This window comes from Falco cherrug, chromosome 7 (genome assembly GCF_023634085.1).
Source record: "Falco cherrug isolate bFalChe1 chromosome 7, bFalChe1.pri, whole genome shotgun sequence".
Lineage (NCBI taxonomy): Eukaryota > Metazoa > Chordata > Aves > Falconiformes > Falconidae > Falco > Falco cherrug.
Window position 1 is genome coordinate 70,710,893 of NC_073703.1, and position 22,919 is coordinate 70,733,811.

Sequence of the window (22,919 nt, forward strand, 5' to 3'; positions counted from 1 at the left end):
CGGCAGCGCTGTCCGCGGTGCTGCACCGTGGAGCTCCCGCCAGCCCACCGGGTGGCGGTGGGGGGCAGCCGCCCGCACGCCCGCCCCCCCCCCCCCCCCCCAGCCCAACATCTGTCCGTCGGGGGCGAGGTGCCACATCTGGAACGAGGAGGGCGAACAGCGGCATGCCCCCCCGCCCCGGTGCGGCTTTGCGGCACATCTGGGGGCGGCACATCTGGGAGGGGGGGGGGCGGGGGAGGGAGGGGGCGGGGGGAGGCCGGGCCGAGCCCTCCCCTCCCCTCCCCGCCCCTCGGCCGCGCACGGCGCCGCGGGAGCCGGCAGCGGCCGGGCCATGCGGAGCGCAGCCCCCGACGGCGCGGCGCGGGGCTCGGCGCTGCACCATGGCCGCTGAGAACGGCTCGGCGGCGGGCGGCGCGCCCGGGGGGCTGCCCGGTGAGTCGCTGCTCGGGGGCTCCGTGAGTACGGGAGGGGGGGTGGGTGAGGGGGGGCACCCCCGTGGGCCCCCCCCTCGGAGAGTCCTGGCCGAGGAGGGGGGGGCACGGAGTGGGAGTGTGTGGGAAGTGGGGTGCGCAGCCCCGGGGATGGAGCAGCCGGGCGCCCCAGGAGTTGGGAGGGATATCTCTGTCAACTTTCCCGTACTCCTGCCTCCCTCCGGGAATCCCGGGGGTGCCCCGAGGGTCGGGACCCCCGGGCTGGTTCACTGCCTGGGCTGCAGCCCTGCCGGGGTATCGGGGCGAGCTCTGTCACCCCACTCCCCTGCGCCCATCCAAACCTGCGCTGCCCCCCCGGCATCCGTGGGACCTCGGCTCCCTCCGGTCACCCAGGAGCCGGCCCTGGCAGCACCCTGCCACGGGCGTACGAGCAGCCTACCCCCCCGCAGTGGGGACCGCCGGGCGGGAGCTGTTTGCCCCCCGCTTGCCTCTTGGAAGGAGATTTGTTTTCTGGGCAGGAAACTACCTGCATGCTTGCTTTGCTTCCCTCCATATCCCAACAAAAGCAGCAGGGACAGGAGCCTGTACCTTTTGGATACTTTGTCCCCATGCTGGGGACCACCCCCAGGATATGACCAGGCAGAAGTCCCCCCACTTCTCTGCAGAGCCCTTTGCCTGGTTGGGTGATGCAGGGGGGACAGGGCTTGCCCCTCTCTCCCTGCATGTGGATCCCACCTGCCCTTCAGCCCTTGCTGGCCCTGCTGGTAACAGCAAGGCTGCCCCGTGCTCTCTGTTGGCCCATCTTGGGCAAGGGTCAGGCAGCCCCACCCTTCTTTTCTCCCAAAATGACAAAGGCTTCAAATCAGGGAACGGTTCCTGTCATTTATTTAAATGAGAGCAATGCTGCCTTCTCCTCTCTTCTGCTTTCAACCCCTCTGTATGCGCTGTGGCTGTCCTAGCTGGGCTTTGCGAAGCCCACGGCCAGGGAGACCCTGCCCCACGGGAGGAACAGCTAGCGTCCCTCTGTGCCCTGCGCAGCTGGCGGGGCTGGCGGCTCCCTCGGCTCTTTGGAGGCTCCTGCTTTGTCACAGGTGCCTTGAGTGACCTCTGAGGGTGGCTTGGCTGCTCCTGCCACTACTTGCAGGATGAGCAGAGGGGCTGGGAGGGCTGGTACAGCTGGTTGATGCTGGCACTGTCTATCGAAAGACTCAGATGCCAGGGTCCTAGAGCCCAGGCTTTCGGTTAAACACCACCAGTGACAATGCTCACGTTGAAATCACAGGCGACAGCAAGATGCTTTTTGCTGTCACTATGGCTGGGCATCACCTCCTGCTTCCTAATGCCTCAGCTTCTGGGATCTGAGTGCCTGCTGCTGCTCTCCAGCCTGGACTAGGCCCCCGTGAGGCATCCCAACAAAGAGCAGAGCATCCCAGGGGCGATTTCACCCCTGCAGAGATCCTAAGAAACAGCAGCCCCTCAGCCAGGCTGGTGACCAGCAGGCAGAGCCCCTGGGTGGGGAAGGTGGGGTGGGAGCACGTATCTGGGCAGGGTGGTGTCCCTCTGTGTGGCAGCCCCCGGTCCCTGTGAGAGCTAAGCCCCCGCGCCCTGCTCTGAGCCAGCAGCAGGTTCCCAGCCCTGCTGGATGGAGCAGCGGCCCCGGCAGTGACCCAGTGAGTGGGCAGCGGGAAGCTGGCAGGAGGAGGAGAAGAAGGAGGGCTACCGGTAAAAGTGGTTTGTTTATTCACACGAGGGGCATACCCGTCTGGGTGGGTCAGTCTGTTTTCTTTCACAGAAGAGAAATGAACTGAAATGATTAATTAATGCTGTGATCCAATTACTCTGAGTTTGCAGAAGGAGCATGGTTTTTCTCTTTAAACTGTCCCCACGAGGATCCTATTGATGTCAGGTTGTGTCATGGTTGAGGTTTTGTTGTTTGTTTGTTTTTTAAATTAAAATGACAAACATCTCCCCAGGAAAAAAAAAAAAAAAAGAAAAGAAAAAAAAAGAAAGGAAAAAAAAAGGACAAACCCAGGGAATAAAAATAGTGAGACCAGGATGAGCGGCTGATGCAGAGCAGCCCCAAGCACACCTTCGCTGTGGAGCCCTTCTCTGCCTGCCCTGCTGAGCCCCGGCCAGTGGCATCCGCACAGGTGAAGAGGGCTGGTGAGCGCCCAGCCAAGGTGGCAGACACAGCTCTGCAAGGGCAGCAGGGAGAGCAATAGCAAGGGCAGAGGGAAATGGAGGCTGTTTGCAAGGGGCTGCTGCTTTCTGCACAGACACAGCTCCTCTTTCCGCATGCACATACATGCAGCAAGAGTTTTGTGTGTGTGAGCTGACCCCTTCTCCAGGGCACACTACATCAGGGCGTTGATGGACACCTTCTGGAGATGCAGGCATTGTCCTTGAACCAGTCTCTGCTCGGTCTGACACAGGGCTATGCCCTTGTTGCTTTCCAGTAAGCCAAGGGAGGAGGCTTGCCTTGCATTTCAACATCCATTCTGGGCTGGCTCTAAAACCGTGTATTTAAAGGATGTGTTTTGGGGAGATGCGAGTGTGCGGGACCTGGCACAGCCGAGAAGTGGAAGTTTGGACCACACCATTCTCATCTACTTCCCCTCCTCTCTTCATCCCTCTCCGCAGCATCCCCTGCTGACTGCTCCTCAGCCTGCCCTAGCACCAGCACCCCTGGTGAGTGTGGCAGATGCCAGTGGTGGTGCAGGGCTTGGCACCTGGGCAGCCTTTAAGCCTTTCCAAGCTGGTGTTTGGAGCCACGCCAAAGCCATCCCTCTTCTGAGGGATTCGGGCGACCAGTCAGGAAACAGACACCAGTTTCTAAGAAGGCTCATGTGCTTTTCTGCCCAGGGCCCCATCAGGCTGGGTGGTGAGCTCAGGTCTTACTGGGAGGCTGTTATCTAACTCATAGCCAAGTGGAGCAGTGTGCCAGCCTGGGGCATCCCCAGGAGAGCATTGCCCACCACAGCATCCCTTTAATCCTCTAGGCACGAGAAAGTCTCACTGCATCCAGAGCCTTGAAGGTACCGAGGTTGGCTCTCGCACTATATTCAGACAAATTCATTTGCTGAAGCTTCAAGTAGGAATTTGGCCTTTTCGGGACAAATGAATCTGGGGCAAGTGCTCCCGGGATTTTGCTGGTGCAGGAGCACAGGGCAGGTTGCCTTACCCATGGGTCCCCTCCCTTGATGTTTAGCAGCAGACACAGAACCAGCCCCCGTCACCTGGCTGTCCCTACCCTGTGTGCCTGTTGGCATCCATCCCACCTTCCCTGTGGAAGGATGTGCCGGTCCTCTTGGGACTTGACTCTGGGCCAGGACAACATCGTTTGGCCTGGCTCCATCCCTTGAGTCCCCCGGCACAGTGAGCATGAGCAAACAAGTCTCTGCTGGCAATGGTCCCCAGCCTGACCCCATGCATGCTGGGCACAGCTGCTCACGCCTTCACCCAGGGGCTGCTCCTGGGACCCTCCAGAGATGCCTTCAGCCCAGAGGCTGCACCACACAGAGGAGCTCCAACAAAGGCTCAGCTTATACCTTGTCAGATGTAAATTTGCTTAGAAAATGAACTTCACCAGCCTGTCCGAGCCTCCAAATGCAGCGGCTGCAGGCACAGAGCCTCATCCCTCTGACAATCCCCAGAACGGTTGCTGGAGGTCCTGCAAATCAGATCTGGGGGAGTGACACTGGCTCTCCTGTCTTCCTGTGACCCTGTCCTCATCACCCCTGCGTGTCCCGTGCAGCATGGCCTTCAGGCTCAGTACATGAGGCAGTGGCAGAGGTGCACAAGTGCGTTGTTCCCTCTCACCCCAGCGTTAGGCAGGCTGAGATGTGCTGGTGCGGAGGACCCACACCACCCCAGGCACCGTTCTGTGACTCAGACAGGGCTGGAGAGGGACAAGCGGAACCACAGGGCTGTTTGCTTGTCTTCAACAGCCTCGCAGAGGAGTTTCATCCTCGGTCAGCTGGCGCAGGAAGAGCAGCAGCTGGGAAGTTTGTCCTTTAAAGGCAGGACTCAGTGTAAACGATGGAGCTCCTCGGATGCAGCGGGCTCAGCCAGAGCTATCGAGTACTGAGCTATCAAGGCTGGCTGTGCTCTAGCCAAGAAAGCCAGGCGGAGGAGCAGCCCCCTGATACTACAGCTGCTATTAAATCTAATATATTTTATAGCACCTTGCAGCTTGGCAGAGGCAGCGGTGGGCGCTGGCACCAGGTACCTCAGCTGGAGGCATTTGGAGGAGAGGGGTGCTGGGTGAAGTGTCGCCTGCAGGTTTAAGGCTGGTGGCAGAGTTGGTTTGCGTCGGCTGGTTAACGGGTTAATGTCTTTAGGCTCTTTAAGCAGAACGAGATTGATTTGTCTGTGGGAAACTCAGAGCCCCAGTTGTGCAGCCCTGAGGTCTGAAAACACCACTCTGCAAACACGATGTCGCCAGCCCTCGGCCTGCCTCAGGTCACTGGGCAGCTCTCCGGAGGCATGCCTGGCGCCTCATTTCTGTGACCCCTTGCTTGCAGACCCCCCCAGACGCTGACGTTAGCTGGGCCCCCCCATGGGCAGCACAGCGGGCTGGCTCTGCTGCCAAGGGACAGGCGTCCTTGCGGGATCTTTGCATGACCGAGATGGGAAGTAGCATACTCTGCATGTCTCCAGGGCCTTTGGGGTAGTTTGGATCCCTGCTCTGCTGGCCGTGGCATCACTTGCAGCCCCAGCTAAAGCCAGAAAAGTGTGTGTGTGTGCACAGTGAGGAGAGCAATGAAACCCTACCAGGCTCAACCTTTGCATGACAACAGGCATGGGTTGCCTGGGCTTGGGTCTGCCTTTCTGCAGCACTTAGAAGCAGAGTCTAGCATGGTCGGTTGTCTCCAGGCTGCTCGAAGAGCTCTGACCACCCACCATGGCCCTTAAGCAATGCACAACTCATGAAACCTTCTGCTACCATCTGCTGCAGGCGATGAAGCAGCTAAAACCCCTGCCCAGTGCTGCAGGATGCTGCCTGTGGCACTGGCTAGGGCTGTGACCAGCTGGGGACCACCATCCCCGGTGAGAGGTGACTCCTAGGCGGTGATGGACAGCCCGAGCAGGAGAACTGCAGCCCGTGAAGGTTTCCAGCCACAGCACGGTTCCCACTCTGCCCAGCCAGGAGCTGGTGGGAGCCTGCAGGGAAGGCAGCAGGGAGGGGTCTGCAGGCAGCGTCCCTGCACAGGGGGTCTCCCTCTCGGCGGAGTTTCTTAGGGCTCTTCTGAGGGGGAGATACGTAATCCCTCTCTGGCACCCTGAAGCTATTCCCAACTCCTTTCTCTCCATCCTTCCTCTCCTCTGTTGTCATCACAGATGGGGTTTTCCACCTGCTCTCGTCCCTAGGCCCCCCACCCCTCCAGTGCTGCCTGTCCATGCCCTGGGCTCCCCTGCCCACCTTACGCTACAGACTCTGGCTCCTTGCTCACCTCCAGCTGCAAACCCTCTGGCAGGTCTCGTGGCCAAGCAGGGTCTAATATTTCCCATTTTCTTTGTCATTAGCACCCTAAAGTTTCCCTGCTGCTGTCTGTCCCCAGGGCTAGGGCTCTCCTTTGCCACATCCACATCCACCTGGCAGGGCCCTTGCACTCGCCCAATTCTCTGCCTTTGGCTCAGGGCAGCAGCTCTCTTTTCTCTCCTCCATTGCTTGGCTGGCTCATTCATCCTCTCAAAGCCCCACGGAGCCTCACCCTGCTGCTCCTTGGAGCAAGGGGCTCTGGTTCCCATTGCCTGCTCTTTAAAATTTCAGATGAGCACTTTGGTGTTTTCTCTCAGCTCTGGGAGGAGTTGCTTACAGAGCAACACAGTCATCCCCACCACCACCACCCTCCTGGCAGCTCTGTTCTGCCAGAGCAACACTACCGGATTGCCTGAGCTGCATCCCCATCCCACGGCCTGCCGGGACTCCGGTGTGGGCAAAGGGGGGCGGCACAGGGTGTTGCGGCTCTGCATGGGGGCCAGCCCCCACCTGACCCAGTGCCAGCCCTGGCTCCAGGGTGGGCTGGTACCCTGGGCAGGTGGCAGGGACCTGGAGTGGGTGACCATGGCTGTGCAGGGCGGTGGCAGGGTGGGAGGGCTTCCCGCAGCTGGCTTCCCCGAAGAGGGGCTGAGTCCATCCTCCTTGCTGTCCCCAGGCAAGGCCTGTCCTTGTCCCTGGGGCAGGGAGAGCTGCTCTTCTAAGCAACCAGCTCTGGAGTCTTGCAACTCCCTGCCCTCTTCACCCTGCTCCAGCATCATCTCTCTTGCAGGCGTCTGATCCCGGCCACCAACCTCTCCCTGGGGATAGCCCAGCTAATCCAGGCAGCCGCCTGTTCCTGTAACCTTCCCTGTCCCTCCTGTGGCCAGCTGAGCCCAGAACCCTTCCCGGCAGCGGGACCTGCACCTACAGCAGGACCTGCACCTACAGCAGGGTTATTTCTGTTGCACTGCCTTGAAACAACTAGGTCCTGTTAAAGCTTCAGCCCAGGGATATAAAAGAGCTTGAGCATCTCTCTGAGGCAGAGAGCATTAATGCAGTAGCTGGGAGGGGAGCAGTGTGGCTCTAGCCCAGGCTCCACTGAAAGCCCAGCACCTTCCCGGCTCAGTGGCGTGGGCTGAGCTCTGCCACCAGCCCAGACCTGCAGCCCTGAGGGGGCCATGGCAGAGGGCACAGGAGGGAGGCGACTGTGTGCCCCCCCGGCCCCGCCATGGGATGCTGCCACGATGAGTGTTCTCCCCCTGTGACGGGACCCACTGGAGCGGGCTCAGGAGCTGCTGGGGAGCCACCGGGGCTCTGGAGCCAGGGGTCGGGCACAGCAGGGTAAGGCTGGACTTTGGCTTGCATGGCATTTGCTGGGCACGCTCACTATTGGTGTTTCACTGATAGGTTGTTTATTGGGCCTAATAATTGGGTGGCAGATGGTTAATTAATTGTCAGAGCAGCCAGCAAGCTGGTAGGTTATTTATAGGAGTGACTTTTAACCACTTAAAAATGCTTTCTCACTGATTTGCTCCTTGCCTGGTAATACTGTGGGTAGATGGTGTGCGGCCCCTTAGGAGCTGCGAATGATCCAGGGGTATGCTGGGGATACAGGCAAGCGGTGGGGGGCCAGCGTGGGCAGGGGGTGCAGCCATGCCAGCTTTGGGGTGCTGGGAGCATGCTGGGTGCTACTCACACGAGCAGCTCACAAGCTACAGCCCTGGCCTGCCGGTGCTCCTCACAGCCGGGGCACGATGCCTCAGATCAGGTGAAACCCAGCAGCACCCACCTAGTTCGGAGCAGCAGTGAAGGCAGGGGAGGCTCCTGGCTTGCTGGGGGCGCATGGTCCCTTCTGGCCGCAGACACAGCAAATTTTCAAAACCTGATGCACAAACACGTGCTGAGCACAGCAGGGGTTCTCCCGCCCCCTTGCCTCCCCCCCCCCCCCCCCCCCAAAAAAAAGCTGGCAGCTCCACGCGGCTGAGCTCACTGCTTCGCCAGTGGCTCCAGGAAAAGCCATCAGAGACTCCCAGCTTGTGTGGACGGAGGAATTCGCTTTGCCTCATGAGAGCCAGTTGAATTGCAGAGGAAGAAAGAGGAATAAATTATTCAATGGGAAAAATAAAAAGCCCAGATCCACCCCATGCATTCCTGGCAAGAAGCAATTCCTCTGGCACGATGGCTCAGATCTCCTCTGGAGCAGGATAAGGACTTCAGGGGTCTATCGCCCCTTGCCATGCTGGAGGCGTGCCAGCACAGCTGCCAGCTGGAGCCAGGAGGGCAGAGGGAGCCCTGCCATCTCAGCGCAGCAAATCCTACCGGCCCTTCAACTCCTTTCTGTTTTCCTGGTTGGTTTATTGCCTTCATCGTTCCTGATGCAGAGGCACAGGAGCAGCCTGATACCAGCCCTCCCCGACAGGGCAAACACAGGCTAATCTCCCCTCCACACACAGGATGCACAGGCCTCTTCTTATCTCATATTTCCCCTCCCCCTGTTTTGTCTTTTCCATATATTTCCATATTTTGTGTTTTCCCTATATTGTATTTCTAAGGTGCCTGTTCCTGGTATCTAGGAGCTCTGTTTCCACACTCTTTGAGGGGTGTGAATCTGCCAACTAGAACAATCCCTCACTAGCTGTAAACAGGTGCCATGACTCAGGAACTAATTAGCAGCTATTAGATAATGCAATTAGCACCATAAACTGTCACCTCTCCCTAAGTATCCCTTCCCTTTGTGTGCATGAGCCATAAATGCAAGTATCTGTTCAGCATCTTCTATCCCTCTCCTCTTTTTTCTCCCTTCTCTCTTTAAATTCTGGTTGTGGCTGCACTAACTGCCCAAACCTGCATCACATCAGCAGTTTGACACGACGGAACGAATCCCATTAAGATTTTCACCCTCTCGGCGCTTTTAGGAAGGGTGAGACAAGCAGGGAGCTGGCAGCAGGGCTGGAAGGGCTGGCTTGCTTCTTTCCAATGGCAACAGCAGAGCTGATGTGCCCTGGCCCCGGCCCTCCGCACCAAGCTGGAGCAGGGGGTGATGTGTGCCCTCCCCTGGGACATCCCTGCAGCGGAGAGGGGAGCTTCCCTGCTGGCAGTGCCCGGAGCCCCACGGGGCCCATCCAGCCCGGAGCTGGCAGCCACGGCCACCCCATCCCTGCCGGGACAGGAGCTCCCTGGGCTTGAGGTCTCTTCAGGCTTTGCTGTTCCTCCAAAGGGCTGATTGCACCCATGCAGAGCAAAAGCCCATCTCCTCCGGGAGCAGCTCGCACCTGAAAGCCTCTGTGAAAGGTAATGGTTTCTTTAATTTCTTTCCTTCCCCTATGAACGTCTTCTTCCCGTGCCTGGTGTGTGAGCATGGAGCATAGGGCTTGGGCTCTGCCGGTGACACTGCTGGGTGCCTGCAGCGCCCTGCTCGTTCCCAGAGACCTTGCTTCAAACTGCATGTGGGCCAGCCATGACTGCCCCTGCTCCCCCCAGGGGATGAGGATGGGGCTGGGACGAGGCAGTGAGGGAGCAGGGAGAGGGTGGCTGGCGGTGGCAGGAGGGACAGGGCCATGGAGGGGCAGCCGGAGGCCGCACAGTACCGCGAGCTGAGGCAGGGGGCACTGGGGCTGCAGGGCTGCTTGCTCCAGGAGCTCATCCCACAGCTCAAGGTGCCACCATCCCGTGGTGGCCTAAATACCAGCCTCTCCTGCTCCTTCGGCACACCGTTTGGGGGGGGTGGCCGGCTTCCACCGCGCAGGGTGGAACGAGGCAGTGAGACCCTCTGTCCCACACAGGTTGAGTGCTCAGCGGGTGCTCAGGCACTAACTGCACCCGATGGAGCAGCTGCCTCTGGCCAGGGCAGACTTTCTGGCTACAGGATGACCATCGGCAGCCCATGACAAGGGTTTCTCCTTTCCTACCTGACAGCAAGCTGCAGGGCATTTTGCAGCGGCCAGCAGCCTGGGAAGGCTTGCTGGAGTGGCAAGGAAATGGGAGCTTCGTGCCATGCCCCTCGGATGTCACCCTGTGACCGAGGAGGGTTGGCCAGTACCGGCTTTGCTCGCTTGCTCTGGAGCTGTCTCCTCACCCAACTGTGGTGGTACCCATGATCTCGGGCAGTGATGGGGACCCTCCTGTGCCAAGCGCTGGCCGAAACAGATGGACCCCACCGAAGTTACAGCCTTATCTGCTTGCATCTGTGCTTTTCGTTTTCATCCATATCATGCGAGGTGTTGGGTGGGGAAGGAAAGGTTTCCCTGTCTTGAGGACACTCTTGTCGAGTGCTGCAACGGCCACAGAAATCCTTAGACCAAAAGATGCTATCAGTGAAGAATTGGAGGCTCCTAATGGCTTCGATGGAGAGGTGAAAACCAGCCATTAAGTCACTGCCAGAAGTCCTAGGGAGGGAGGAGGCCGGTGATGGAGTTCAGAGCAGCTCACTGGTAGGTCTGGGAGAGCACCCACCGAGCACCACCAATGACATGTGCGGGCTGAAAAGCCAACTGGTGTCACAGGTGGGGGGCCTCAGCCCCAGAAGCCTTTCTGAAGTGACCTCTGGGCTTCGCCCAAGTTGCATCTCCTCCCTGACTGTGGTGCTGGCAGCAGGGGGAGGGGGGGCAAAGGGGGATGGAGACAGGGAGGGTGATGGGGGGTGGAGAGGAGAGGGGAAGGAGAGAAGAAATGTGCTCCTGGAGGTGCAGGAGGAGAGAGATAGGCACTGGGTGGGGGGAGACATTTAGTGGGGAGACCCCAGGGCCGGGAGAGGTCCCTTGATGTCTGGGGGCTTCACAGAATCAGGGACAGTGATGAGGGTGGTGTGAGAGTGGAGATGCAGTGGCACTGGTGGGTCCATTGCAGCTCTCCTGCCTGCACCCACCATCCTGGGGCACATCCTGGGGGCTCAGGCAGAGCTGGGGTTGCCGGAGAGCCGTGCCCCTCCCCAGGCCCAGGCCCTCCCCACACAGCCTGGGTGCTCTCCATCCCACGACACGTGGCTCGGTCAGCTGCTCTGAGACCTGGCGAATTCACAGCATCCTTGGCCTGCTCCCAGCTCCAGGCTGAGCTGCCGGCCCTGCTCAGGAAGGAAAGGCAGCACCAGTGAATCCAGTGAGTTCCAGTGAGGTTGGGGAGGGTGTCAGGGGCAGAGGAGAGCGATGGTGGGATGGAGAGAGCAGAAGATGGGGAAAGGAGGGATGCCCAGTAGGCTGGGGCATGGCAGAAAATAGCCAGGTTACTGGAGGTGAAGGCCAGTGGTGTTCACATCTTCCAGCTTGTACATGTTGTACATCTGTGCTGTACGTCTCTTCACACCTTAACCATTTTCATTCCCCCTCCTGCCCCCCAACGGGACATTGCTCTAATTCTGCCCTCGGACCAAAGTTCATTTTCAAAGTACCCACTGATGTCAGCACACCAGTTTCCAGCGTGACCTCTGGGTGGCATCCAGAGACACACCAGTGGGGCTGCACCACTCTTCTCCCTTTCTCCTGACGCTTACAAACAGCTTTCTGGAGTGGTTTGAGATGGACTGTCCTTACTTCAGGCAACCGAGAACACAAACCTTTGTCAAGGTGCATAATTAATTAAATGCACTTAGAAGAGAATGCCAGTTCACTAACTAAAGCAAAAAAACTGAACCCCTCATTTTAGCAGAGATGAAGGAAAGGGTTTTTTTTCAAGATTTTTCAGATTTGTCCTGGAAGAGCTGGGGTGGATGTCTGCTTGATTGCTAGCTTGTCTGATCAGTTTGATTAGCTGTTACAAGTATGACAGCTAAATCTCCCCATCTCACCAAAGTGAAGAATTTAAAACTCATTTCAATTGTACTGAAACCAACCCCCGAACTGCCACAATTATAGATTTCTAAGCCATTTTATACACTTATCACCTCTTCTTGCATCCCTGGCTGGGTGCCCAGGATGATGGCAGCAGGAACGGCTTTCCCTCTCCCTTGACGAATCCCTTGTGCTTGGAGCTGGGCAGTGCCACCAGGCTTCCTCACCCCATCGGTAGCTGACATTTAGTATCTACTGGAGGGTGTTGCTTTCTTTTCGAAGCACTGTGTCTTCATGTGTAACAGGCTGAAAGGATAATGATACAGAGGTATTTCTCTGTCCCTCAGCCACTTCTTTCCCCTGCACATGTAAGAAAAGCCTAGCTGCTATCATCGCAGCTGCAGCCTTGCTAACGCAGAAGCTGTCTTAATGGCTATGTTGGTACCCTGGTGTTAGCATCTCGGCGGCCATGCTTCCATTTTCTCACACCTGCATCTCTTTTATAAAGTGGTTAGATTAAAACCCTGGCTGTTTGCTGATGGCAGAAATCTCCTATCCTCACCACAAATGAAAGGCAAGGGCATTTCTTTTAAAAGACTTTAAAAATACAAACCGACCCCAAAGCCTGCCAAATCCTGTTTCGGAGAGGTGTGCGTTAATGGCATGTTTATACATTTAGCAAAATCAGCTTCAGGAGTCCCAGGAGTTGTTTGGAGCTAGTGCTGGTACCCAAGCCAGCTTGCAGAGACACGCTATGCCAAGCGCTCCCGCTGAGAGCACCCGTGTGGGCACCCACGTGCCATGCTGGCTCCCACCGTGCTACCAGCAGCAGCACCCCGGGTGCTGGGTGAAGCTGCTGGAGAGGCTGTCCTCGCTGGGCTGGTGGGGTTGGGATGCCCCCTGCCCCCAGGGTGAGGCTGGTGGAGGCCAAGCAGGTTTGGGGAGCCTGGGTGGTGTGGGAGAGGCAGGTCCAGTAGGAAGCTCCTCTGTCCAGCCCACCTCCCCGGGACCTTTGCTTCCCCTTCCAGGAAATTCTTCATTTTAACACATCAGGTTTGGTCCATTGATTATTTGTTTTAAGGTCCATTCTCGTCTTACCTTGGGGAGGTTAACCGCAGGCACCTCGGTTTGGATGAAGGCAGTCTTTCCATCCACCTTTCACAAATATTTCAGGTATTTCACAAGTAATTCAGGGCTGGGATAGCTGGCCTCACCCCATACATCTCCATGGCAGCCCGTGTGGCTGCCGCTGCAGCGTGATGTGGGATGGAGGGAAAGGGCCAGCATTTCCCAGCATCGCTGGCTGATGGCACTGATGTGGCCCTTTCCCTCTCTCGTGCCTGTTGGGGCTGGGCTGTGAACCAGGCTAGTCAAATTACCCCGTTTCAGCCTTATTTGCGTTTTCAGCATCTGCCACTGAGCAGTGTCACCCCTTTGGCAAGGCCACCTCTGCTGGAAAGGCTGGTGCCTCCCAGTAAAGACGCTGTGGGACTCGCATGAACTCCTCGGGGCTGCAGCTGTAGTGTAACTTGCTGTTTTCCCTGTCCCAGATTTCATCTTCCAGAAGGAGCTGTTTGCCGCCAGAGACGCAGGTGAGCTGAGCGGACCGTGGCGCGGGCTCTGCGGGGTAGCCCCCTCTTGGGGAGGTGCTTTGGGGAGGCTGGTGGGACAAGTGTGCTCCTATCCCTGGGCAGGGCACCGGCTCTGCGCCGTGCTGTCCTTGCAGCGAGCGCTGTGCATCACTGCACAGCTCCACAGCCCCATGCACCTCTGCATGCCTTCCCAGGGCACCCCAGGGCTCTGCTCCTGCTGGGATGGGGTTCCTGGCTCTGCAGCTAAAGGACCACTGCAACGTGGCCAGAGGGCTGTCCCCAGCCCTCTCCCTGCTCCTCTCCCTGCAGCTCCGTGTGTCTTGCCCGTTGCTAAATAGGGACACAAAATGTGCCTTCAAAGAGCTCCCGGGGGAAGGCTGCAATGGACCAGAGAAACCCAGTAATGCCGGGAGGTTTTTCGAGTCCTGGCCTGGGAAACTGAGGAGGTGGCAATGTTGCCGGCACAGGCTGGCAGGTATGATATTCTCCCTTCTGTCCCTGCTCCCCCTGCAGACCCCATGCGCAACCTCTCTGCTCAGCCCTGGCAGGCAAAGATGGCCAACCTGACCTACGACAACTTCACCTTGGGCAACCGCTCCGAGGTGGCCATCCAGCCTCCCACCAACTACAAGACAGTGGAGCTGATTTTCATTGCCACGGTCACCGGCTCGCTCAGCCTCGTCACTGTGGTAGGCAACATCCTGGTGATGCTGTCCATCAAGGTGAACCGCCAGCTCCAGACTGTCAACAATTACTTCCTCTTCAGCCTGGCCTGTGCAGACCTCATCATCGGGGTCTTCTCCATGAACCTCTACACGGTCTACATCATCAAAGGCTACTGGCCGCTGGGGGCCGTGGTGTGTGACCTGTGGCTGGCCCTGGACTACGTGGTGAGCAATGCCTCTGTCATGAACTTGCTCATCATCAGCTTTGACCGGTACTTCTGTGTCACCAAGCCCCTGACATACCCAGCCAGGCGGACCACCAAGATGGCAGGGCTAATGATCGCGGCCGCGTGGATATTGTCCTTCATTCTCTGGGCCCCTGCCATCTTGTTCTGGCAGTTCATTGTGGGCAAGAGGACAGTTCCCGAGAGGGAATGCTACATTCAGTTCCTCTCCAACCCGGCGGTGACCTTTGGCACGGCCATCGCTGCTTTCTACCTGCCTGTGGTCATCATGACGGTGCTGTACATCCACATCTCCTTGGCCAGCAGGAGCAGGGTGAGGAGGCACAAGCCTGAAAGCAGGAAAGAGAGGAAAGGCAAGTCCCTCAGCTTCTTCAAGGGCCCCATGATCAAACAGAACAACAATAACTCCCCCAAGAGGGCCATGGAAGTGAAGGAGGAGGTGAGGAATGGGAAAGTGGATGACCAGCCCTCAGCACAGACAGAGGCCACTGGACATCAGGAGGAGAAGGAGACCTCCAATGAGTCCAGCACTGTCAGCATGACCCAGACCACAAAAGACAAGCCCACAGCAGAAATCTTGCCAGCGGGACAAGGACAGAGCCCATCCCACCCCCGGGTGAACCCATCTTCCAAGTGGTCCAAGATTAAGATCGTCACCAAGCAGACTGGGACTGAATGCGTCACTGCCATCGAGATTGTCCCAGCTAAAGCCTCTGACCACAACTCCCTGGCCAACAGCCGTCCGGCCAATGTTGCCAGGAAGTTTGCTAGCATTGCCAGGAGCCAAGTGCGGAAGAAGCGCCAGATGGCAGCTCGGGAGAAGAAAGTCACCCGCACCATATTTGCTATCCTGCTAGCCTTCATACTCACATGGACTCCATACAACGTGATGGTCCTCATTAACACCTTCTGTGAGACCTGCGTGCCTGAAACAGTGTGGTCCATCGGCTACTGGCTCTGCTATGTCAACAGCACCATCAACCCAGCCTGCTACGCCCTCTGCAACGCCACCTTCAAGAAAACCTTCAAGCACCTTCTCATGTGCCAGTACAGGAACATTGGCACAGCCAGATAAACTGGCGCTCAGGGACCACTTCAGCAACTTTACGGAAGCCCTTCCCTTTGCCTCCTTTGCCAGGGTGGGAGGTCCTCTGCTCCCCACTCACAACAGTGCAGACTGTGCAGTGATTGCGGATGATGCCCTTCATCCAACGCTGACAAAGGTCCAAGGCACCTCTGAGCTGCAGCTCCTTCCAATCCCCCTGGGCCTGGGGACCGGCTTGGGGAGCCAGCGGGAAGGCCAGAGGCGAGAGGAGGAGATGGAGTCACCAGGAGCCCTCCCCAGCTCCCTGCTTTAGAGAGGTTGGCAAAGTGGCATCCGTGTTTCTCCTAAGACTGGATGCCTCTTCCCCCGCTGCTGACCATCTCCAGTGTGTCAGAGCTTGTCTGCATGCAGACAGCCTAATGCTGGATGCTTTCAAGAGGCTTTTAAACCATTTATTACCCAAGAAATGAAAAGAAACTGGGACCAAACATTTGTCAGCCATCTTGGACCAGGCTGGCTCGGGCATGCTCACGGGGAGCCCTGCTAGCCCAGCCAGGCCCCCTCCTGAGGCCGATTGCACCTGAGCAGATGTGGCAAGCTCCTTCCTTTCCCTTGAGAGACATCACCGTACATCTTCACACACAGACTGGCAGGTGAAATTTTCCCCTGGGCTTCAGCTCCACTTTCCCCTTCATGCCCTTCCTGCCCTTGGCCGGACAGCCAAACGAAGCCTCCTACACGATGGAAACTAAAACTGCAAAGCAAAGCAGCGGTGTGGTGCAGGACCTCTCTCCACAGCCCCGGGGGAATGCGATCCCCAAGAAGTGGGCAGCAGCGACAGTGAGGATAACTGTCCTTGGGAGGGATGGAGAGGAGCTGGGGGGTCTCAGGGGGTTGGGAAGAGGGTCTGCAATGTGGCTGAGATGCTCTGTGTCATATGGGCCATGAGCAGGTCCCCGCTCTCCCCATGGTGGGTATGGGAGACCTGATGCATGGCTCTGGGAGTGGGAGAGGACAGTGGTGGCCCCCAAGCCCCGCTCCTGCCCCGCGTATAGGGGGATGCCCTAGGGAGGCCAAAGGAACCGGCTGCTGAGCTTTGTAAATGGACGTAACCCTGTCGTCGGTGTTGTGGCAGAGCCCTCAGCATGCGGGCTTCAGCCAGCGTCTCCAGCCCCTTCCCGTCCCACCCACGTGCGCAGCCCGGACCACCAGGGGCTGCTCCCCAGCTTCTCCCAAAGCCCACTTTCTGCAAGCCTTGTTGGACACAGCCAGGTGCAGGCAAGGGACGGGACGGGGCCACGCTGGCACTGGCAAACTCTGTGTCCGTATGTCCTTCCCATCCCTGTGCAGGGGTGATGCTGCGCAACCTGGAGAAAGGCTGCCCCCCAAACCCCGGCCACTGCCTTTAGGATAATTCACATAGCGGTGCCCAAAATGCGTGGTGGGCTTTTGGTATCTTCTTTTTTTTCTAAAAAAACCTGTTACAACCATGGCCCAACACACCCCGAGACAAATAAAGAGCTTGGACCAGAAAGCAACAGCCACAGCATGAGGACTGAATGAGTTGTCACCTGGTCACTCCTCTCCAGCTTCCCAGTGTTGCTCACTGGTGACATTTCTGGGGGTGGCAGCCCCAAGTGCTGTTGAGAAGAGGCAATGAGGTCTGACCCATGTACCTACTCCAGGACCACATGTGTGTAGCACCCAGGGCACTGGTAACTTCACCGCTGGTCCCCGTGGGGTCAGCAAAGCTGGGGTTTGCTGGAGTTGCCAGCACAGCAGCGGCTCGTGGGGATGACAGGTGGGTTCCGACAGGGTTTTTTAAAAAGATTTTTATTGGAAAATAAAACAAACCCCATTTTCCAAAAGAAGTGAGAGCTCCCACCCAGCACCGGTGTCAGCGTGTTGAAGGCAGAGGGGCTACAGCCCCAGCATGGACACATGTGGTGAGAAGTGATGGAGAGGGGATGTGGTGGTTCCTGGGGGCAGTGGATTTGTTTCCCCCAGCTGCTGCAGGGAAGTCATGCCCTGGCTGAAGGGATGCTGGAAGAGCTGAGGGCAGTCCTCACGTAAGTAAGGGGCGAGAGTGATGGGGTTACTCAGGCATTCAACACTCAGCCCTTCCCTCCAGCACCGGTACCCGGTAGATGAGTGAGGAGGGTCCTGGGCTTGCCAAAGGACATGCTAAAGACACATCTGTGTCAGAGGATGGCAAAAAGTTGCGGTCTCATCCCAGCTCTCCAGGCGCATCCCAGCAAACCTAGGACACCAGCTGAAAGGAGGCGAGTGGGATGCACTGGCAGCAGTGGCAGGGAGCAGGGCAGCACCTCCTGCAGGGCGGGTGGGTTTGCTCTCTACAACACTAGTGATTAAAACAAGGCATCTCAGTGAAAGAGGAGGTCATCGAAAGGAGGAAGGAGAGGAGGAGGAGGAGGAGGAAGACTGGAGCATGGGCCGGCTGCAGCTGGGCATCCAGCCCCATAGGCACCGTGTTGAGGGGCCAAGGAGGATGCTGGCTTCCCGCTCTAGTCCTTCCCCTTGCCCTTCTTTGCTGCATCCGAGAAACAGAGGAGACAAGGGTTAGTGCATCTGCTGCAGCCCACCGAGCCCCCAGACGCTGCCGTGGCAGAAGTGCAGCCAGCACGGCGCAGGGCCTGCATCCCTGCAGGCAGCCTACCCGCACCATGCAAAGCCACGCTTTACACCAGCCCCACTGAGGAGAGGGGGAAATCCTCATCCCAGTGGCACTAGCAGTGACTTAGGGGGGGACACCAAGGTTTTTCCTAGCAGCACCTGCATCCCACCCATCCAGCAACTGGACTTCGGGGCCGTCGCATGTGCTGATGCAGAGGGGAGAGCATACTGTGTGACCTCCCACACCACCAGCAAAGCCCAACCCCAGCAGGCCAAGCTACCCCTGGAAAGCCCCTGCCCAGGGTGCCAGTGGAAACCTTCTGGGGACAGGAGTGGTGGGAACTGACCTTTGGACTTCGATTTGATCTTGGAAGAGCAGGGCTTGGTCACATAGACAATCTCCTCACATTGGGCATTGTACAGGGCTTTCTTCAGGATGCCGGAGCGAGTTTTCACACCAGTCTGAGCGCTACATCCCCCCCAGCTCTCAAATTTGTACTTGCAGTCAGCTGGGAGGGAGGGGAGAGGCATCAGAGCTGGCCAGCACCCGGCGTGGTCCCCAGCACCAGCCACCCAGCCCAGGGTGGTCCCCAGCCACCGCCGCCACGCACCCACCTCCAAACTTCTTCTTCCAGTTGCAGGGGATCTTGCACTTGAGCTTCTTACTCTCGTCTTTGCAAGTTCCCTCACGGTAGCCCAGGCCACAGTCCTTGCTGTTGGGGACGCAGGGTCCCCAGCGCCAGTCCTCGCACTTGGAGCCGTCCTTCTTCGCCTTCTCTGCGAGGGAAGGCAGAGTGGGTGCTCACTGCAGGGACACAGGAGCACGCCCTGAGCTGCCCCCCGGCCCCCTGCCCCAGGCAGCCCCTCACCTTTCTTGTTTTTGCCAGCCTCGGCGGTGGCAGCCAGCAGGATCAGCGCCAAGAGGAGGAGGAGGAAGCCCCGGACCTGCATCCTGCCTGGGGAGGAGGGAGAGGGTGAGGCGGGTGGGATTTGGGGCAGTGAGGAGGGGGCATGGTGGGCTGCAGGCAGCCTGTCCGGGAGGGAGATGGCAGCTGCCTCTGTTGCACACATGCATGTACACCCCCATGCCCTGCTTGTTGCCACCCGTTACACCACATGTGTTAGTTGTATCAGGAAGGTTAATTGTGTATCTCAGCAACTGCCTCTGAACAGGGAGCTGTTGGGCTGGGAGCTTGTTCCCATCCCTGCAGGCACCCATTGCCTTGCGTGTGGCTGCAAGGCTCTGCGGGGACCCCCGCACCCTACACAGCAGCTGGGGAAGGCTCTTTGGTTGGGTGCACCCAGCACCAGGCTGCCTCAGCTGCCTGCGCCTGGAAAGCAAAGCAGCTCCCATTGGCATGCTGCTTCCCAGTGCTGGTCCCCAGGCCCTACCCCCCTGTATTTCTCCGTGGCTCCTTTATCCAGCACGCAGCAGGCTGCCACCCCGCACCAAAGAGCCCCGGGGCCACGGGAAGGCAGCTGCCATGGTACCTTTCTCCAGCTCCAGAGGAATCCAGGGAGGGAAAGAAAAAAGCCTAGCAAAAACAAACCCGCTGCCATGAGGGGTCTGAGAGCTAAACCAGTGGATTAAACACTAAAAAAAAAAAATACATAAAGGCCCCACAGCGTGGGAACAAGTTGGAGAGATGGAGCGGGAGAGCTGCGCCCACTGCTGGCACCACATCCACCGGCACAGCACCCGTGCATGCACGGGGAGGGGGTGCATGCACCTGGGAGCAGGTTGGGGACGAGGGTGCACACACACAAGGGTGCAGCGCCCAGGGCCTTGCCCACACCACCACGGTGGCCTTGGGCTGGGTGATGGCTCCCCTCCAGCTGCCACCGTGAGCATCTGTGGGATGCTGCTGCCGACACTGGGGTCCCAGCTCCTGCTCCTGGCAGGAGTACAGCCATGCAGAGCTGACACCTCAAGTCTGGCGGCCCCTTCCCTGCTCCCCCAAAGCATTTTAGGATGACACCCGTATCTGCGTGGCAGCAGCCAGTCAGCAAATACATCACCCCTGCCCTGGGTTCACGATGGGCTTGGTGGGACCAGGCTGTAGAGGTAAGGATGCACCTCGTGCCCTGGGGGATGTCAGTGCAGGGAAGAGCCCGGGGTCAGCATTCCCTCTCACCCCCAGGCTGCCAGTTTGGAGAGAGCAGCTCTCCGCATTATTCAGGCTCCAGCACACTCACCTTTCATGCGTCCACTGCCACGAAGCTGCTGGCTTCGCTCTGCATTGAGCTGTCACAGGGAATTACACACCCCAGCTGGCTGAAGGCGCAGCCAAGGGGGTGCGAGCTGCCTTCCCCCTCGCCCAGTCCGGCTGGTAGCCATCCTGCCGAGCACGGCACGGCTCAGGCCTGCTCCCACCCAGCTGCCTTCAAAGGGGGCAAGAGCTCAGCCCGGATGGGCCAGTTACCGATGGCAAGGCTAGAGCTGAGCAGAGTTACAGGTCCTCCCGTCCCACTTCCTGCAGCAGCTCTTATGGGGTGGCACCTCTGATGCCCACACAGCATCCCCCTGATTTCGGGTGCTCTGCAAACTTCCACCCTCTGCTGCAGACCATTTCCCTGTGCTCCCGCACCCACCTCCCAGCCCAGGTGCCATGGACGCAGCCCGAGTGCCCAGGGCAGACAGCCCCAGCTGCCATGCTCACCCCTGCCTCCCTCCAGGCACAGACACCCTCTGCTCCCCACGGCAGGGGTACCGGGATCACCCACCCAGGGATGTGGGAGGGGAGGCTCCAAGGGGCAGCCCAGCTACAGCCCCAGGAACTCCTGAATCTGCTCCCAGGCTCTGCCCAGCACATCACATCCCCCAGGCAAAGGTCTGCAGTGATCCTCAGCTGTGGCTCATCCTAAAACTTTCAGAAAGGACTCGGCAGTGCAGTTTTCCAGCTCGTTTTCCAAGCAGCCTGGTCCCTTCCTTGCCAGTCAAACAAGAGCTGCTCTGGCTGGGCTGCCAGCGCCTTCAGGCGTGTTCGCACAGCCCAGCTCCTCCCGCATCCCTGTGGTGCCTGGCTCCTCTCCTGCTCAGATCCCGGCTGGCTCTCATCGCGTTGGTCTCTCCCAGGAACGGGCTGCACGAGCGGAGCAGCCTGGAGCTTGGCCACACCATGGCAGTCCCTGTTTCCCCTTCCCCCTGCACCTCTAGCTGCCCCGGGTTTGAATAATCTAGGATCAGCTCTATAAAAAAAAATAAAATAATCGCCTGGTGATGGTGAAGCAAAGCCCAAATACCCAGCGCTGCAAGGGGCTCAGACCCCTCTCCGGACACTGCTCGGGGCCAGGCGATGCCACCAGCAAATGTGGGGGTCACACCACCCTCCCCAGATCCTGTCCCCTCGCCGCCGCCCCGATGCTCTCCCGGGAGCGGGGCAGCTGCTGGGCCGGCAGCCCGCCGGCACCCCCTCTTCCAGCAGCGGGACCCCTCGGCTGGGCTCCGCCTGCAGCTGGCCCTGGCAGAGGTGGGCGCAGGACCGCTGCCCTCCCTGCCTCACTGAGCTCCCCGCCTCCGGGCAGCGAGCCCAGCGCTTGGGGAGCCCCTGGCCCGGGGCGCCCAGGGACCGCCGGCTGCCAGGAGGGGGGGGGCTGAGCTCTGCCTCACCGGGAAGCTCTGCTGGAGGGGAGCGGGGTGCTGGGGGGCTCTCCAGCAGGAGGTCTCACCTTCGCCTGGCAGTGAGGAGAAGGTGCTACTGGAGGAAAGGGGCTGCCGGGTGTCCTGCCTGCGCATCGCGGGGCACATTCCCACGCTGCCACCCCCTGCTCCCTCCCCCGGGCAGCTGCTGTGCCGGGACCCCAGCGCAGCCCCCTCCCCTCCCACCTCTCCCCCCCCCGGACTCGCCCCCCGGCGGGGCTGGCGGTGCCGGGCCCCGGCCGGCGCATCTCGCCCCACCTGAGCCCTCCCCGAACCGGTGGGGGTGGCCCCCCAGGGTGGGGGGCACTGAGATCCCGAGCCACTGCCTCAAGCCCTGCCTGCTCCGCAGGAGTCCCGCCTGCCTCCAAACCCCAGCCCTCCTGCACCTCCAGGCACTTCCCTGGCTCCTGGCAGGCGAGCCCGCACCCGGGGTGGGGGGCTCCCCCCCAGACTCGACCATGCACCGCCCCCCGCCCCAGCAAAGCCCCTCGCCCCGCCGGGGAGCCCTCCGCCCGCGTTACCGCCGCCTCCCCAGCCAGGCGCCCGTCCCCGTGGCGTCGGGCGGGCGGCCCCACCATCCGCGGGGGCTTGGAGTGGGGGTCCGACCCCTAGTTCGGGGGGCGGGGGGTGTCCGGGGGGTCCCCGCCACTCACCTGCGGAGCGGTGCGCGGAGCGGAGCTGCTGCCTTTGTGTGGCGGCCGCGTGCGGAGCCCCGCGCAGCGCACAGCGGCCCCTGACGTCGGGCTCGGCTGGCAGCAAAAAGGTGGTTTTTTAGCCCAAAACTTTCCGCAGGCTCCTCCCCTGCCTGCCCACCCCCGGCCAGGCACAAAGGCAGGCCGGCCGGCCGGCGGAGGGACGGCCCCGGGGGGGCAGGCGGCCCCCCCAGCTCAGCCCGGGAGGGTGGGGGGCACGGCCCCGTGTCCCCCTGCCTCACCTTCTGCCTCCGGGCTCTGCCTCTTGGGGGGCTCTGCAGAGCAGGGGGGTCCGGCTGGCTGCGCACCCCGACATCAGCCCCGGGTGGCTGCAGGGCTGCGAAGGGGGTGAGGGGCTGGAGCATCTCCCCGGGGAGGAAGGGCTGAGCGGGCGGGGGCTGTTCAGCCTGGAGAGGAGCAGCCGAGAGGGGATGTCACCCATGGCTGCAGGTATCCCAGGGCGGGTGCCCAGGGGACGGGGCCAGGCTCTTCCCAGCGGTGCCCAGCGGCGGGACGAGGGGCACCGGGCACAAACCGCCACACGGCCGGTTCCCTCTGAGCAGGAGGGAGAACGTGTGTCCCTGGCGGGTGGCGGGGCGCTGGGCCGGGCTGCCCAGAGCGGCTGGGGAGGCTCCTTCTGCGGGGCCATGGTGCAGCCTGCGGGGAGAGCCTGCGGGGGGGGATGGGGCTGGGGGCTCGGGGGGCACTGCCCGCCCGCGCCGGTCGCTTGG

The 22,919-nt window shown here is 59.8% G+C and overlaps 2 protein-coding genes across 3 annotated transcripts; one reads left to right on the top strand and one right to left on the bottom strand.

The window, feature by feature from the left end:
* The first annotated feature begins 289 nt into the window (after nucleotides 1-289).
* On the top strand, nucleotides 290-17,254 carry CHRM4 (cholinergic receptor muscarinic 4). Its single transcript, XM_055717129.1, has 3 exons — nucleotides 290-432; nucleotides 13,226-13,267; nucleotides 13,781-17,254. Exons 1-3 carry the CDS (start codon nucleotides 381-383, stop codon nucleotides 15,250-15,252), a joined length of 1,566 nt encoding a protein of 521 aa, XP_055573104.1. The 5' UTR covers nucleotides 290-380; the 3' UTR covers nucleotides 15,253-17,254.
* Nucleotides 17,037-22,283, bottom strand: MDK (midkine). Of its 2 annotated transcripts, none has more exons than XM_055717130.1 (5): nucleotides 22,150-22,283; nucleotides 18,726-18,812; nucleotides 18,472-18,633; nucleotides 18,204-18,365; nucleotides 17,037-17,773 (listed from the first exon to the last, which is right to left on the bottom strand). In XM_055717130.1, exons 2-5 carry the CDS (start codon nucleotides 18,805-18,807, stop codon nucleotides 17,748-17,750), a joined length of 432 nt encoding a protein of 143 aa, XP_055573105.1. In that variant the 5' UTR covers nucleotides 18,808-18,812; nucleotides 22,150-22,283; the 3' UTR covers nucleotides 17,037-17,747. The 2 variants fall into 2 exon arrangements, with proteins under 2 accessions (XP_055573105.1, XP_055573106.1); XM_055717131.1 differs by having other exon boundaries at nucleotides 18,726-18,808; nucleotides 22,150-22,238.
* Between the last annotated feature and the right edge of the window lie 636 nt (nucleotides 22,284-22,919).